At 35.7% G+C, this 16299-nt stretch overlaps 1 protein-coding gene and 2 long non-coding RNA genes across 4 annotated transcripts in view; 1 reads left to right on the top strand and 2 right to left on the bottom strand.

The window, feature by feature from the left end:
- Positions 1 to 5232, bottom strand: part of LOC113496473 — an 89416-nt gene extending 84184 nt beyond the window's left edge. Inside the window, exon 1 of the long non-coding RNA XR_003400818.1 lies at positions 2389 to 5232. This is a non-coding gene — a long non-coding RNA (uncharacterized LOC113496473). The remainder of the gene's footprint in view (positions 1 to 2388) is intronic.
- A 3675-nt stretch (positions 5233 to 8907) lies between these two features.
- LOC113496947 (homeotic protein ultrabithorax) overlaps positions 8908 to 16299 on the top strand; it is a 98184-nt gene continuing 90792 nt past the window's right edge. Inside the window, exon 1 of the mRNA XM_026876354.1 lies at positions 8908 to 11112. Within this exon, the coding sequence (XP_026732155.1) occupies positions 10650 to 11112 (463 nt within the window). The 5' untranslated portion in view covers positions 8908 to 10649. The remainder of the gene's footprint in view (positions 11113 to 16299) is intronic.
- Positions 11126 to 16299, bottom strand: part of LOC113496950 — a 63034-nt gene continuing 57860 nt past the window's right edge. For both annotated transcript variants that reach the window (XR_003400855.1, XR_003400856.1), the window contains exon 4: positions 11126 to 15497. This is a non-coding gene — a long non-coding RNA (uncharacterized LOC113496950). The remainder of the gene's footprint in view (positions 15498 to 16299) is intronic.

The raw sequence follows: 16299 nt of genomic DNA, 5'->3' as shown, positions 1-16299 counted from the left end.
ACGCTCACGCGATCAACCAGCTATCGAGTGTGAAAACAAACAATGCGCAGGAGTTGAATGTTAAATCGCATCGGCGCCCGCGCACGTGCTGCCGATATCCGTCGAAATATTTATATTTTTATTTACGTTTAATGTCCGGGGTTGCGCCGGCGACGACGAACAAACGGCGCGACTCGACGCGATGACACTCGAGTAGAGCCAAGCTTTTTTTGGAAACCATTAGATTGTACGCTGAATGATAATAGATTATGAAGGTCTGTACTTCAAGTTCTTTAGAACATATCTATGTTAATCTAATTTAATAATATAAAGGCCAATTTTGGACATCCATCCATCCTTTCACGTTCATTGTTCTCGCTTGTGGTACCCACAGCCTTGAAAATAATTGAAGACTACATCTATTGAGAGTTTAAAATTATAAACTGAATAGTTACTAGTATTGATTGAAGCTCTAGTGATAAAATTAGCAATAGGATCACGGCCGCAAAGACTCAAATGCCAAGGTGGTTTGAGTCTCGCTAACCTTAACACTCTTTTTCCCTATTATAGAATGTTAGTAGGTTTCATTATTTTTAAAGTAGGAAACTAAGATAGAAATTTAGAAGGAATAAACGTTACTGCTGATACAATTCTTCCTAAGGCTAACATAAAGATAAGGCTCAGTTAACTAACAATAGTTACAACGACAAAAAAAATGTTTTATGTGTTCCAACTAAAATTTTACTATTAAAAATATATTGTGTGACAAAATGTAGTACATACCTACTTACAATAAAAAAACATGACTTGAATTAAATTTTTACCAAAATACAGAAGATACCTATCATTTTTTTATTTTACAATACATAAAATAAATCAACTTGTGTCTCTACATAATAAAAAGAGATTTCGCTGTCATTTCTATTATTCCAAAATTAACAGACTAACAGGTTTAACTTGTGATCAATATAAGCACCACTCTATTAAAACAATTCCGAAGAAACGTGGCCAAAGTTTTTATTCTGAAGCACTTAATCCAACGCTTGTGTTAGTCGCACTATATAAATAGAAACGGACAAATATATCAACCTATACATAAAATGTAGAGAAAACCGTGTAGACACATTCGCTATTAACGAACACGTAGTAATTTGTACAAGCGTACAGCTCTATATATAATGGTTTTCGTAAAACTCGGTAAAATTAGATTCCGTCGGAGGGAAACGACAAACGTGATTACGAATTTAAATTGCCCAATCAATTTTTAATTTGGTTGCAGTATGCCTAAACGTGTTTGCTTTTGCCCGGTAAACGTAGAAATCATTTTAATGGGCTATATAGGTAATTAAGAATGTTCTTCGCGTGAAATTAATATTCAATGTTTTGGCGCTTAGGTCTTGTTGAAATTGAGGAAACCTGTCCCTTAAATACGGGTATAGTTTAGTTTTAATCGATTATCAGTTTTGGAAAATAATTTGATACCTTAAACAGTATTTATCTAGCCTATCTAGGTACATGTATCAATGTCTAGGTAATGGTAGATATTAGGTTAAGTTTGTCAAATGTAGAGCCGTTTCAGAAAAAGTCTCTTTTGCACAAGGATATTTAGTATTAGTATTATTTATTTAAGGAATCACCGAAATATAATTTATTAAGTAACGTAAATAATAACTAATAGATTTCTAGATACAAGAGCATTCAAACTAGAAGAGCAATAGTAAATTTTTTAATAGCTTGTGAGGTAGAGTTTGGCATTTAAAAAATTAAAAAAATACTTTGTTTTTAAATTATTTGTAATTTTAGTAAAACCATTATTACAATTGGCTTGTTACCTACAGTTTAATTACAATTATTAGTATGTAGGTATTTATGAGAAACATGAGCCGATTATAGTTTAGAAACACCTGGTATGAGAATTAAGCTGTGATTGAATTGTTGCATACATGTAATAGACTGTACTTATATGCAGGTATTATAATATTTGATGTGGTTACCATTGAAATTTATTCTTGGTTTTTAATAATTTGAACGGAAATATGAAACATAATAAACTGTTGACTATTTTCTAAGCCTATATTTTGTGACTCTACTTTTAATATACCTTATACTTAGAGTAAGATCCGAGGTGTTTATATTACATATTTGCAAATTGAATTTTTAGAAGTCGTATTAAAGTTAAAATTTCATTTACGAAAATAATGTAGGTACCTACATAAAACAGCTGTAAAGTCAAATGAAAAAAAGTAATTATATTTTATTACCTTCATCTACGAATTGAAAACAATATTAATATTTTCCAATATTTACTTACAAATTAAAAACAATACCCCATTAAAACCGATCAAAAATCAAAAATACATTTAAAATTATGTTACGGCAGTCACAAAACTCGTAACGCCTCGCACTTACATTTTATTACCGTAAGAGTGACAGAGATAGATATAGGGCTATCGATCTCTACAAACGGCGACGCGTCGCCAACGAGCGTAATGGCGGACGATACAAACATATTCAATATTTAAACTATTTAATTGATTCCATCTAAAATGTAGCACAAAATAATCAAACACAGTCGTTAAACACTATATTTTTACACTATACACTTGTTTCTCAAAAAATTTAAGCCAAATAACACATTTTAAGTTAGATAAAATCACATTGGTCGTTCGTCGCACAGCGCATCAGTCGCCATATCCAAATTCCTCGTTCCAGGGGCGAATTCAAGTGACCTTGGGGAAGATATATTTTTTTAAAGCGGACATGGTCACGTGCTCGTTCTATTTAGTTTATTTTAGTAAAATATAGAGAATGGATTCTCTCTTCACATATTGACCTGTTTAAATGTTAGGTAAATTTCAGAGGACAAAATTAATCTGTAAATCAAATTCTGGCATAAAACAGATCTGATAAAAACTTTTTGAAGCAATAACACAGTGAAATAAATAACGCTTGACGTGTTACAATAGCTGGTTTGAATAGTGACATCAGCAACGTCCATGTGTATGATTAATTATTTAGATTACAACTCAGACTGGCCTTACACTGGATATGTAACAAGCTTCACTATAAATTATGTTTTTACGCCTATCTTGTGCCTAGCCTCTTTTTAGTTAAGCAAAAAATTGACGATGTTTTTTATAATAAGTATACAAGTGTTTTGACCGAATGAACGTTTTATAATTAATCGTGAACCTTGATTTCAGTCGACGCGTCGCCTTGAATCAGCCAAGAGGAAATAAATACAGCATTGGGTGGCACTTGGCCTTGGATTTACGTACAGATTTTTCAAGTAGGTAACTGATGGGTAAATATAAAGTTTTCCAGTCTTGGCATTTAAATACATCCACACGTTATCTTTTGAGATTCCACTTAAACACAGGTGCGCATTCTTAAGGCATTTTAAGCGATAATTTAGTATCCTTGAGGAAGTAAAGTACTTTTATTTTGTAATTGAATTATAAAATGTCTGTTTCTGTTACCTACAAGAAATAGAAAAAAATATTTTTTTTGACTAGTCGTTTGTCACCTTAATCAAATGTTCTCCTTTTAACAACAAAATTAAGCTTTTGTTAAAATGATTTAATTGTAAAATTCGGTTTTGGTTTTCAAAATGCTAGCCCAAAATATCTAAACCGTTAAACTGCCTTATTAAATTTTAATTACTTGCGTCAGAAATGTATTATTTAATGTCTTACCTATTCGGCTAAATGATAAATGATAATTTTCCCAATATATTGATGATAAATCTTCGAAATGATAATTTACTATGATATAAGATGGATTTACTTAGTATAATAAACAAGAAACGATTATAATACTTATGAATAATTTCTAAATCAATTTAAAGAAAATGTCAACTTTATCACACTAGATGACATTACTGAATGCGCCCCTGTGCATGCACGCTCCGCCCATTACACCAACAAAAGTTGGCGGCGTTCCTTCAAAATATCTCGTTTGGAAGCCATTTTGACGATCGTGTGCGACAGAGATGGCATCACCGTCGTCCCGTAACGATTGTACGTGCGTGAATGAGACAATTATGCAAAGTTAGTTAAGTTTTAATGTAGGAAAGTGCGTGGGGACATTTGTGTGTGTGCATTTGATCTCATTCGGGTGGTGTCGGGAGTAGGAACTAGTGTGCTCGTGAAATATTTATTCGGAACGTTTTTTTACTAAATTAACTTGTTATATTTATACTGTTAATAATCCATAATTTTAATTTCGGTCAGAAGTATAGTTTTAGTTTGGGCAAATAATTCTTCAGAATTTATTAGATTATTTTCTTCAAAATAATTAAGATTTAAAACTGCGTGGTCAGATATAGAATTCTCGTACCGAACAAAAATATTAGAAAATAACAACACAGAGAAGTCGTAGTCAAAAATGTTTTATGCACAATCATAATTCATTCAATAAACATGTACACGAGCCCGTAGGAAGTGACTACAAGATTGCACTTAACTAAAATCGCCAAATCCGCATTTACGACACCTCCATTCATTGAAACGTACGCATCGTAAAAGCTCTTGCCATCAACGTGACGTCACCTAACTGCCGTGACGACGTGGTCCCGGGGGATACCGCTAGATGGCGCTTAACACAACTACACTAGCTCACCGCTCATAAAAATAAATTTTATTGTTATGACGAAAATAAAACGCTTGTCGTCAATTTAAACATCATTTTACTGTGTAATAAGATTTATTTTACGATTAACAAGTGTCTTGATGAATTTATATGGCTGAATGATGAATAAAGCAATAAAGTTCGCTTTTATGTTCATGTTATCGCTTTTCTATAGGCAGTTATGTCGCTTTTTCATACTAAAGATTAGACATTATGTAACACAAGTGTGGTCATAAAACTAAATCATTACGTTATAAACAGCTCGCCAGACATGTGTGTTTGTTTTTGTTTGATAAAACATTTCATTATGAGTTTTCTATTTATAGCATGTTTTGCATTTTAGATAACTCGAATATAAATTATCTTCGGAACTCATTATTGGGCAGAAGAATTTCGTTGAATGTTATTTTATTATCTACGCTTCTTCGTTCACTGACCTTGTCCAGAATCCGACTTCTTTTCTCGGTCACCCTCAGACAAAGAGGTCGCTTCAGTGTGACAATAGATGGCGGTGATTAATGTTTGATCGAAACCTTTTATTTCAAATGTTTAAAATATTTTCATAACTATTAATATATAACATATTGGACCTTCAACTTGTATACAATATCTATTGTTATTAACTGCTCGCGTGTCACTCGAAATTAGTTCTTAAATTTAACGATAGATGGCGCAACAGTATCGTGAACTTTGTTCGCAATTTTTAACTCTACGTAGCGGCTATTAATCATGATTTTAGCATTGTATTATTGATTCTTATTGAATTTTTATTCAAATTTGACCTCGAATGAGCCTAATATATACATAGAAATATTATCAAATGCTGTCGTATTCAAATCAGCTATTATAACCGTTTACACGTCGCTACCGGTATTATTAATCTATAGACGTAGGTAGGTCGATATGTCGCAAATAAGCTTAGCAGTAACTATAAATTATAAATCCATTATGTGGCATCGATTGTTATCAATCCTATGATCATCAATAACTAAAGAGTCAATAAAAAGGAAAATTACAGTCATAAAACGGCCGCATACGAGTCAAACCAGACATCGAGACGCTGAGGAAGCGAGCAAATCGACCGTCGTCGTTATATCCTCACACGATGAAGACATAAACTATCAACGACTCCTTTATCTCTATTAAACGGGTGATACTTTAAACAAGTCAATAATGGTTCAATAAACGTCTAAAGAACGGCATAATAACAATCCACGTGCGTTCACTGGCTGCGTCAATAAAGTTTCGAATTTATATCGAGGTTTAGCCCCGGAGGCGTATACGAAATAATCTGAGCGGTGTTTACTGGGAGTTCTACAAACGGCGCAATTCACGTGACGTTTACGAGCATTCGAGTGGTTGTAAAAATCGTGTTTACGATGCGCGCAGGCACGCGTGCTCTGCGCCCGCGCCGCCCGCGATGCGAATATCATCACATCTGTCGCTGAATGTGAATGAGATGCTTCGTTTTTTTTTTCGTTTGTTGTGATAACGTGAACTACTTAGTTTGGAGGTTTCCCCAAATGGTTCTTTTATGTTTTTAACGGCTTCTTGACTATTTCAGGCGGCGTCTTTGAGTTTTATGACTTCCTTATTAATAATTAAGATTACTTATAGTGCTTGGTAGGTACTACAATTACATTTAAGAATTAATTTAAACAGAAATGAGATCTACGCTTTGAACAGAATATGGATACTAGGGATTTTTCAACATCAGTCAGGCAACCATCGGATACCTACTAACCTGTTCTTGTACTTCATGAATAAGTAGACTTACCTAAAGATTCGTTGTTTGTCTCTATATTGGGATCCAATAGTAAACGCAGTAGCAATCACGATCCGCACAGTGATTTAGAACAGTACTGTCTGTATAAATATTCGTTATCTTTTCATCTATTTTAAATCATGCAATATAACTGCTCAGTTAAACATCACAATTTGACATTACCTAACCAATGACAGTCATACACATCTCATTAAATTCACACGCAAAGGTTTTAACCATCCATTTCGAACTCTACAATTCTTCGCAACCTCATAAAATGCCTCAAGCAAAACTAAATTGAATTAAACAATTGCACAAGGAGTTACTATGAAGACTGCAGAGTATAACATACCATAATCATTACATAATTTACTGCAGTAACCCATACCTGCAAATATATTGTACATTGTTGCCGCTCTATGGCTTTTTGTTCCGCCCAGTTGGTCCATGGTAGTGATTATAGGGTGTGTTTAATACCACTAAAGCTCCTAAAAGGTAATAAATTCAAACTAGTTTGTGAGATCGATTGCTTATTGGAAATTGAGTGTCTTGTAAAAGGCAATCTTATTGGAAGGAATAAAGTAGAGAATAATTTTAGACCATGAAGGTGAGTACTTAGTTCTTAAATTGAATAGGTCTCCTTTATAACAATTTAACGAGAAACCGATGTATTATGCACATAACTTCTTGTTAATTATAAGGAGGATTATAAAGAATTGATATTACTTAAAACTTTATTTATAACTTAATGGATTTGGATTGCAGCTTTCAATGGTGGCCCAATGGTACATTACTCTGTTGAGTACTTAAGTCTTCTTTCAAGGGACTATGGTGATTAGGTGATATAAACTGTGTAAACGATGACTCGACGCACTAGCCATGGCAATACCAAGGTAGCCAAAAACAGGTGACAATCTGAATTGGATCACCTACTTGACACACAGCAAAGATTCATGATAGAAAGCGTTAGACGTTTTTGGTATAAGCATAAAAGTCTTAATAAATGACCAATACAGATCACGTAGACAAATAAACACAATGCATGAATAAACAACACTTTCGGCGGTTTCATTGGTAAATGTTTAACAAATTACCTCCAATACTGCAAGCATGTGTGACTCTACAATCAGGTAGGTTTCTCCAAACTTTAACGATATCTATTACAGTGCAGTGGCTATTTCGTATACAAATTTTGTTTGAGCTCTACATATTATGATTAATTTCTACCCAGTTTACCTTGCCTTACCTTATTCGTATCTAGTAGAGCTTTTCAATTAGCTAGAGAGCAAGCTTTGACTTGTTCATTGTTACAGGCAAAACTTAACAAGAAAGATCTGACATAAATGAAATCTTTCGCATTCAAAACTACACATAGCATTTCATAAGTGTTACAAGGAAATTGACAAACGGACTTGGAAGTATTTGAGTCCTACATTTCCTCGACTGCCATTGGAATGTATATTATCTAATGCCTCAAGATAATGAGGATTGTTTTGCGGTTTCACGTCCAACGATGATGTGGTTTAGTTCTAATACTTAGTACCTGTCTTATAGATGAGTAGTTCTACATGTATTCTGAATTTAGTTCGTACAGAACTACATATATATTGGATCCACAGTTTAATTCAGGTAGCCAGGTGTAGACTACTACCGATCCCCATACTTGTTCTGAGATGGGCTTCTTTCAATTTTCTTTCTTTTAGACTCTTATTCTTAAGCTATTTTACAAAGTTTACCTTAATCTAGTGTCACGTAAAATTATCCAGTACTCATATTATGTGATGAAACTAACAGTAAACATCTTTCTTAAGAGATAATTTTCAGTTAAGTATGTTCTAGTATCTTAACTAAAGACTCTTTCTCCTCCGACTTTTTAGATTTTTCTGTCGTAGGTTTCCAATCTACTATTTTTATGGACCTGTTTGCAGTTATTAGGTAATTGTTAGCATTGCTTATGTTTCACCTTAGAAACCTGTAAATAACCGTACAACTAGTAAACCAGCCTTTCAGTAAGCTTAGACGCATTTGCTTTGCAAAAACTTTTGATTTTATAAGTTGTCATCATACCTATAAAACATCAGTATTAGTTGCGATGAAGATTCAATACCGTGGATGCTATATTACTAAGTTGGTAAGGCATAGTTGGTCGACTTATATTTTAATAGAGAAACCTGTTTAAAACCTTACTTCTGTTATTGTAGAGTCGTTTATTTAGTCGCTAAGTTTATCCAGTGCTCACCACATACTTACTACTAAAGCCCTTAGCAATACATTCGAAATAAATGTCAAACAGAAGCCACAAAAATTACCCATTTATAATAGTTCATTTTGGGACTCTATATTTTTTGCTTGAAGTTTTTGCCATCACACTTACCTACGTTTGTCATTTGTTTCGTAGAACTGCCTACTTCTAGGCAAGTTTTTTTTCGTCGAGAATCCATCTGCTTGTTGACAGGAACCACCCATTAAGGTTATTAGTTTCTTTAAGTTAAAGAATCTTGAGTTTGTTTGAATGTGAAACTGACTCTACTTTTTTTTGTTTCGGTAATCTGGCATAATAATTATTTGAATAAAAGAAATTATTAGATATATAGTAATGGTTTTAGCGTCGAACTATTTTCTTGGACTATTTTTTATAAGTAATTTAATAAGTGTCGACTAACATCTACTTGAAACACGTTTTTATTAGATTAATTATAGCAGCAATTTTTGCCATTTCATTTCCTTCCAAGAATTATTAATAATTATTACTTGACAAAAACAAATTTTAATTGAATTCAAGACCTTATTATATCAAATGTCATCTAGGACGTGTTGGTATCTCTGGCTCTATATTGACCAATTACGTGCACTCACAAAAAATCGCTACACTGCACCCGTCCCCGTCCTTTTTATCGATAAATATTTGTTTAAAGAGGTGACTGCAATAAAAATGCGAGCGTGTCTCTGGGTAGGCCGCACTACCACAGCCATTCATTCGTTTGATGACTTCATTTGGACGCGCGAACTGAGTGCTTGCGATAATGCGCTATTGTTTACCCTTCGATAGTGCGCCTTCCACTGCACGCGCCACACTGCGCCAGAAAGAGACAGATATCAATGCTACAGCTCCGACCCGCCGCAAGCGTTCCGCTGCTCGCTTCCCGTCACTGTCCCCCCTATGCGCACCGCTTACGCGCGAGCGTAACAGAAACATCACTCGTAAAAACAGGTAGTAGAAGAAATAATAATCATCTTTACGACTTCTCACTCTATTCAGCACCTTGTTACGATACTGCGCGCTCATTGTGGCACGGTCGAGGAGTGGTTGTAAAATCTTTTCTTTACTCGCCCGTTTCACTAATTGTACGTTTATGAGTTTACGACTTTTGCGGCTTAACTTTTCAGTTATAGTCATTATTGGGGTTTTGTCGATGCTTTTTTTTATTTATTGTATTGCGTGGGACGAGCTAACCACTTAAGTCCTACCGTTGCACAACTGTAAGAGGTTGACACTTTATGATTTATGGTTTTCAGCTTATACCAGCAGGTTGCAGTTCCTTTCTTAAAAGTTCCAATGATTGACTTAATACATACTTACACTTCGTTTGGTAAATAGTTGATAGGTATATTTACTTAGGTAATTTAAATTATTAAAGACTTCTTATATTAATCACATTAGGTATGGCCCACGTGCTTCAGGAGGAGTGATAAGAAAGGGAAAAGAGAGCGTAACTGATAATATTTATAGTCATTAGCGAAAAGGGGACGGAACAATCGTCGGTGTTGCGATCGCAGGCAGCGCGCGGGGCGGCGCGCGTGGCTCGCTCTCAGTAGATTGCGTGAGCCGAGCCGCGCCGGTCGCACACGGCACATAGTCGCGCGCTCCCGCCACACGCGACCAACAAACTTCGCTCGCGACACACTCGTCTGCGTCTCACAGATCGCGAACTGAAAAATTTAAGAAAAAAAATCACAACACTCGGCACCTTGTGCGAGCACTGTGAGACGAGCCGGCGCCGCACATAACCGCTTAAAAAGTCGTAAAACCCGCGGCACGCGCTCCCAAGTCGTAAAATAATCGTAAAAAGTAAACACACGTCAACTGGCCTTTATCGTCAACGAAGCCCATTATGACGCTCGAGTGACGTTTAAGAGGCAATAAAATTAATAAAATTAAATTACATTGTCCGTATTTGGAGTGACATTGGCGGAGGTCGCGTTATCACGGCGCGTGGGGCCGCGATGACATAAGTGTTCCCTAACTGAGTGACGTTAGTGTCGGTGACTGATCAGAATGAACTCCTATTTCGAGCAGGGTGGTTTTTACGGGGCGCATGGGGTACACCAGGGTGGTGGCGGCGGTGACCAGTACCGCGGCTTCCCACTGGGCCTGACCTACGCCCAGCCCCATGCCCTGCACCAGCCGAGACCCCAGGACTCGCCGTACGATGCCTCAGTGGCGGCCGCATGCAAGTTATACGCGGGAGAGCAGCAATACGCGAAGGCGGACTGCTCCAAGCCAGGCGGCGAACAACAGAATGGGTACGGAGGCAAAGAGGCTTGGGGCTCTGGTCTGGGGGCCCTCGTGAGGCCGGCAGCTTGCACTCCTGAGGCGCGGTACAGCGAGTCCTCGAGTCCGGGCCGAGCCCTCCCCTGGGGCCAGCAGTGCGCCCTGCCCGGCGCCGCCACCGCAGCCACACAGCCCGTACAACATCAGCCCACCAATCACACCTTCTACCCCTGGATGGCCATAGCAGGTTAGTTATCTCACTTTAACAGCCCCCATAAACTAGTTAAAAATTAATGAAGCTCAAATGCATATCTAATCATTATACAATCCTTAATTTGACAAAAATCGAGAAATCAAAGAGCAATTACCTGCCCAAAACAAAATTTTAATTGCTCAATAATATGTAATAAAAATGTGTAACATTCATCGACTAATATTGTTATAGTATAAAAGCTCTAAAATGCCGCTATCTGATTGAAGCGCGAGTTGGAATCAGAAATTCCCATTCATGTCTCGTAGGAAACCAATAAGAACCGCGGTGGCAGGTAGAGAGCCGACAACTCGACTCAAGTGTCAATAAAACGCACATAAAACGAACGACCCTCGTTAGCACCTTATTAGTCAAGACAGATTTGAGTGCCATTCATAATTTTATTGTTGCCATCAAGTCTTGGAATCTTCATTAAATTACTAATTTGTGACAATAAAAAATAAATAAACGTAGAGATTGAGTTAATTTGATCAGAGTTTTATGGCTGGTTTTATTTTATTTGGAGCTTTATATTTCAATGATTTGATAGATATTGTAGTTTAATGTGATTTTTTGTCATTTATGTACTACTTAATGTTACAACTGACAATTAAAAGTTATTTATTTTATCACCGATTAATAGTGTCCACACTTTGAAGCACTATAAACTATTTTAATTTAGTCTTATTTTTTCACTTCAATGTGATATATTCATAATCAAATTAAGTTTTCATATTTTTAACCATTTACTGATCATCTAAATGTTAAAATAAAATAAATAAATTAAATAGCTAAAAAGACAGTCACTTGATTTAATCTAGAGAATGTTTGTAGAGTCAACCAGAGGTTTAATGTGTTGGTCGTTAGCATTGGGCGGACAACCTGTAAATTTACTTCAAGTACAGTACAAGGCTCTGTTAACATACTAAACTTAGCTACCGCTGAAAGCTTCATTTATTTGGTTTCAAGTATTTTTTAAATGTTCAATTAACTTTCTACATTAGAAAATTAAAATTACACTTTCTAAAGCATTAAAAGAGATTCGATTGAAATATATCGCAAAAGTGAATTAAATGATAATGTTGAAAACATAATATTCGAATCGTAAACTTTGCGCAATTATAACGATCATAACATCTTCTTTATTGCCCACAATAATGAATCTATCAGATATTAATGACTAAGAATCCTATTTTTAGCACCTACATATTTTGTGTTAACATCGATTATGTTTTATGATATCGATAAAATCGCTACTGATCAAGCGCACGATCTCGGTTAAACGTCTTCAGTAGCATTTTAGCGCTCCAAATTATGGCGGGAGTGCTCGCCGCGCCCGCGCCGAGCGCCCGGGTCAATGGCCCGATCTAGTTTGGGCGCATTATTATTAACTTGAGGAGTGCCACTGACCACTCGACAAATGACCACTCGATTATGCCTCCGATTCTTAAGATGAAAGCCCGGCACTAGATAATTTATACAGACTAATGGCCCTCTGACGAAAACTTTACTGGTCTGGTAAAAGACGCCGCATGGAATCTAAACGCTTATGTATTTATTACCGCCAATAACAAACACTAAACAAAATTCCTTATACAGCTTATTAGAATCTTTTTGAAACAGACAAATTGGAAGCATGATTTAGAATAGAGATGTTTCTTTCAAAATCAATTTGGAACATTGCATTTAATAACTGGTTAGAAATAGAAAATATGGAATAGGATTTTTCAAAGATGGAATCATGGCATTCGAATCAATCACGATCGCAGCGTGGAGCGACTCACCTGTACATTAACTAACGCGTAATTAACGCAACGCGTGTGGTCTCGCCTCTCATAACTCATGCGACTTGATAAAATTAAGTAACACGGGCTAAAAAAATAAAACAAAAATAAGTAGTCGAACCGTCGGCCATATTTCACTCGGTGTTCACGCAACGCGGGCCGCGAAACAATACAAGGACGCTTGTTGGACGTTGGACGTGGGTTGTATGAAAAGTTCGGGCTTGTCCGGCTGTCCGGCGTCCGCTGTCCGATGCGAACACGATCTGCCGACCTGTGTTGTGGTTCGCGAAAAAATGTCACGTGCCTATACTCCCATGCTAACATACCTGTAAAAAAATCGAATTTTATAATTGTCAAAAGTCACAAACTTACAAACACTACATACAATAATTTTTCTTACAAAAGTTAGTTAACATTTTGAGTATAAAATTATTCCATTTTTATATTGATTAATTAATAACAATTTACTATTAATTCCCTTCGAATGAATAATTGACCTACTGGTGACAAGTCTAAAACTAGTGCTAATAAAATTATAAATAACAAGATTTTAAGTAAATAGCAAAGACAGTAAATTGATTCAATTAACAAAATAATAGAGGAAATAAGTTGGTCTCCAGTAAATGCTTGTTGCATATACCGGTTACATTTACAACCGTTTATTTTATACAATTTGTTTTGGTTCCAATAATCAAACCCTTGCAATTAGCCAAAGGCAAAATACAGCGGACCACGAAAAGGAAAACATTTTTGCAAGATGGTAACATTAAAAGTAGTTAAAGCTAGTATGCAAAAAAATTATTTTAAATTCAGAGAGAACCTTATAAGAGACATACCAACTGAACTAAAAAAAAAAACTTTTCTCTACATCAAGACTTCCAAACCTCATGAACCATAAAAACTCCTTACAAAATGTGACCTACAACATTTTTTACTAGCCATAAAACATGGTCTACGGAACCCAATTCCGTATCAGTCTTTTCAATCATTCTAAACAGTGCCTATAACGTATAGTCACACTCAATACAGCAGGAACTTTATTTGCATTCCTGAGCTTATTTTTCAGTACGTCGAAGTTTTTAAACCTGCAACAACCTAACCTCAAGCGAGAGCTGAACCTATAATTTCTAAACAAGTTCCCAAATTGGCGACTGAATATTGCCGTGGGCACCGAATGATTATAAATGCACCATTATTAAAGGGAAATGAGGTATTGTAATCACAAGTTAGTCAAGTTACATACTTGTAAAATATTCTGGTTTCTCAAAGTTTGTGTATTGAGTATGGCTTATTAATTAATTTTCGCCCTAATTATTCAAATGCAGTGGGAAAATTACATATAAAGCAGATTTTGAGTTACATGTTTGCATTAAAAATCACATCCACTTTATTCTTTACTTGTACAAATTAAAACAATTGACGAAGCAAAACAATGAGTGTCAATAACATAACTAATTATTCAAATATTAAACGTTCTAGGAAAAGTCGATGAAATTAATTGGAATTCGATGCACAAATACATAAATAAATACAAGTACTTCTTACGTGTAGGTATCTACCGTAGTATTGTGAATATGCATCTAACTTCGAACGCTACGAAAGTGGCTCTACTTCGCGGCGCGCTACAAAATGTTTTCTTAGACGAGTAACCGTCTGCCATGAGCATTTATGCTTTTTTTCTAGATCTCGATCAAAATATTAATTTATTCAGGAGTTATGCAGTTATTGCTACATTGATAAATTCATGTATAAAAAATGAGAAATGAATTAATTCCATGTTTTATCGCTAAATACGTACACGACACTTATGCAACTGAAACTTATAAATTTCAGTATTTAAATGATGTCATATTTTTTTCGTATTGAGTCAATTATTAGCTAAATTTAAGTATTCATCATCAAGGCAAAGAATAAAAAATACATCTCAAATACCTACTGTAACAAATTATGTCAGGCAGAGTTTTGTAACCTGTTTTAAAATCAAAATATATTTACATACGTACCTAGTATTAACTATTACGTAAGATAAATCAATAGACAGGAAACAAAAACTAAAGAACAAGAACGATAATAGAGTCACTTAAAAACGGTTAACAGACCTCTACTCAATAGAGGCATTTTGTAATGGTACCCTAAATTGGTAAGCCAGTCCGCCGCATACAGCCAAAACAAACACCAATACACAGAAAAATAACAGCATAATAGGCCCGTAACAGTCGCAAGCCATAAACTAATAATGGGGGAGATATGTTTTATGGCTTTCAAGTTTTGAATACGTTTAAGCACTTTTTTGTTAATTTAGTGCAACGCAAACCGTCCGCGAGACAGCACGTATTTTGCGGTAGTATCATTCGAAAAAAGAATAAAAGTGTTCTAATTTCAAATCTGTCGGAAGATTGACGGGTCTGTTATGGCGGAGGAGGTGTGCATGCGCTTGTTTCCCGCCTGTTCGCGCGGCGCGCCGGCCGCCATCTTGGATAAGATCGATCATAGGTGCGCAGCTGTGAAGTGATAAATATGAATCCCAACTGCCTCGTGGTGTGGACTTTCTTTTTGTGGAAGCGTCGCATTGAAGTCACGGTGATCTTCTTAGAAGCTCTGCAAGATATAATTAGACAATTAGTCAATATTAAACTAAGTTTCTACAAGACATGAACTGTGTAGCAATGTGTACCTAATCCGAACATTTTAATTATATTCCATTTTTTGTTAGTTTGTCGGGATATTTTGTGACTATTTATTGCTCATTTATAATAATCATCACCTAATTTACTAGCGTCTTTTGACAAGATTTTTTACCTAAAATGTCTGGTTAGTAACTTATATTGCTATTTCTTTAGCTACAGGAAACGCTACAAAAATTTGATAATACTTATTTCGTTCTGTGCCTCACGTAATTGTTGTGGTAAAAAACCACCGGCCTACAAGCGGAGGCTATAAAAAGAATAAGTATCGTGGAGTGTTTCCACTGCCGAATACGTGGTGAACTCGAACATAATGTCGTCCAAAATGCGGAAAGCTGCGTCTAGCCTCGGTAGTTATAAAGTATTCCGAGTTCCCTAGTGTTCATAAACGGCGTGACCTGACGTAGGTTATTATGCATTACATTGAAAATCACCGGGCTGCATCCTATAGTTGCCCGTTTTGAACCGCAATCTCTACAATTGCTCCGATAGTTAGACATTTATTCCGCTTTTTCACAACACCTCTTTGTCTTCTGAAAACCCTAGTTCTATTTTAATGGTTCTGCTTTTACAACCGTAAAGTCGTTAAAAGTCTAGCTTTGTAGGGAGCTGTTACTACAAGAATGATGTGTTAAAATTATGATTATTTTAAAATTATCTGTAATCGTAAGCAGTGCTCGTTATTTATATTTTTATCATAGAAGATAATCTTTTTG

The sequence above is a fragment of the Trichoplusia ni genome, chromosome 8 (genome assembly GCF_003590095.1).
Source record: "Trichoplusia ni isolate ovarian cell line Hi5 chromosome 8, tn1, whole genome shotgun sequence".
NCBI lineage: Eukaryota > Metazoa > Arthropoda > Insecta > Lepidoptera > Noctuidae > Trichoplusia > Trichoplusia ni.
The sequence above is the reverse complement of the archived record's forward strand: the minus strand, read 5'-3'. Positions and strand labels throughout refer to the sequence as shown.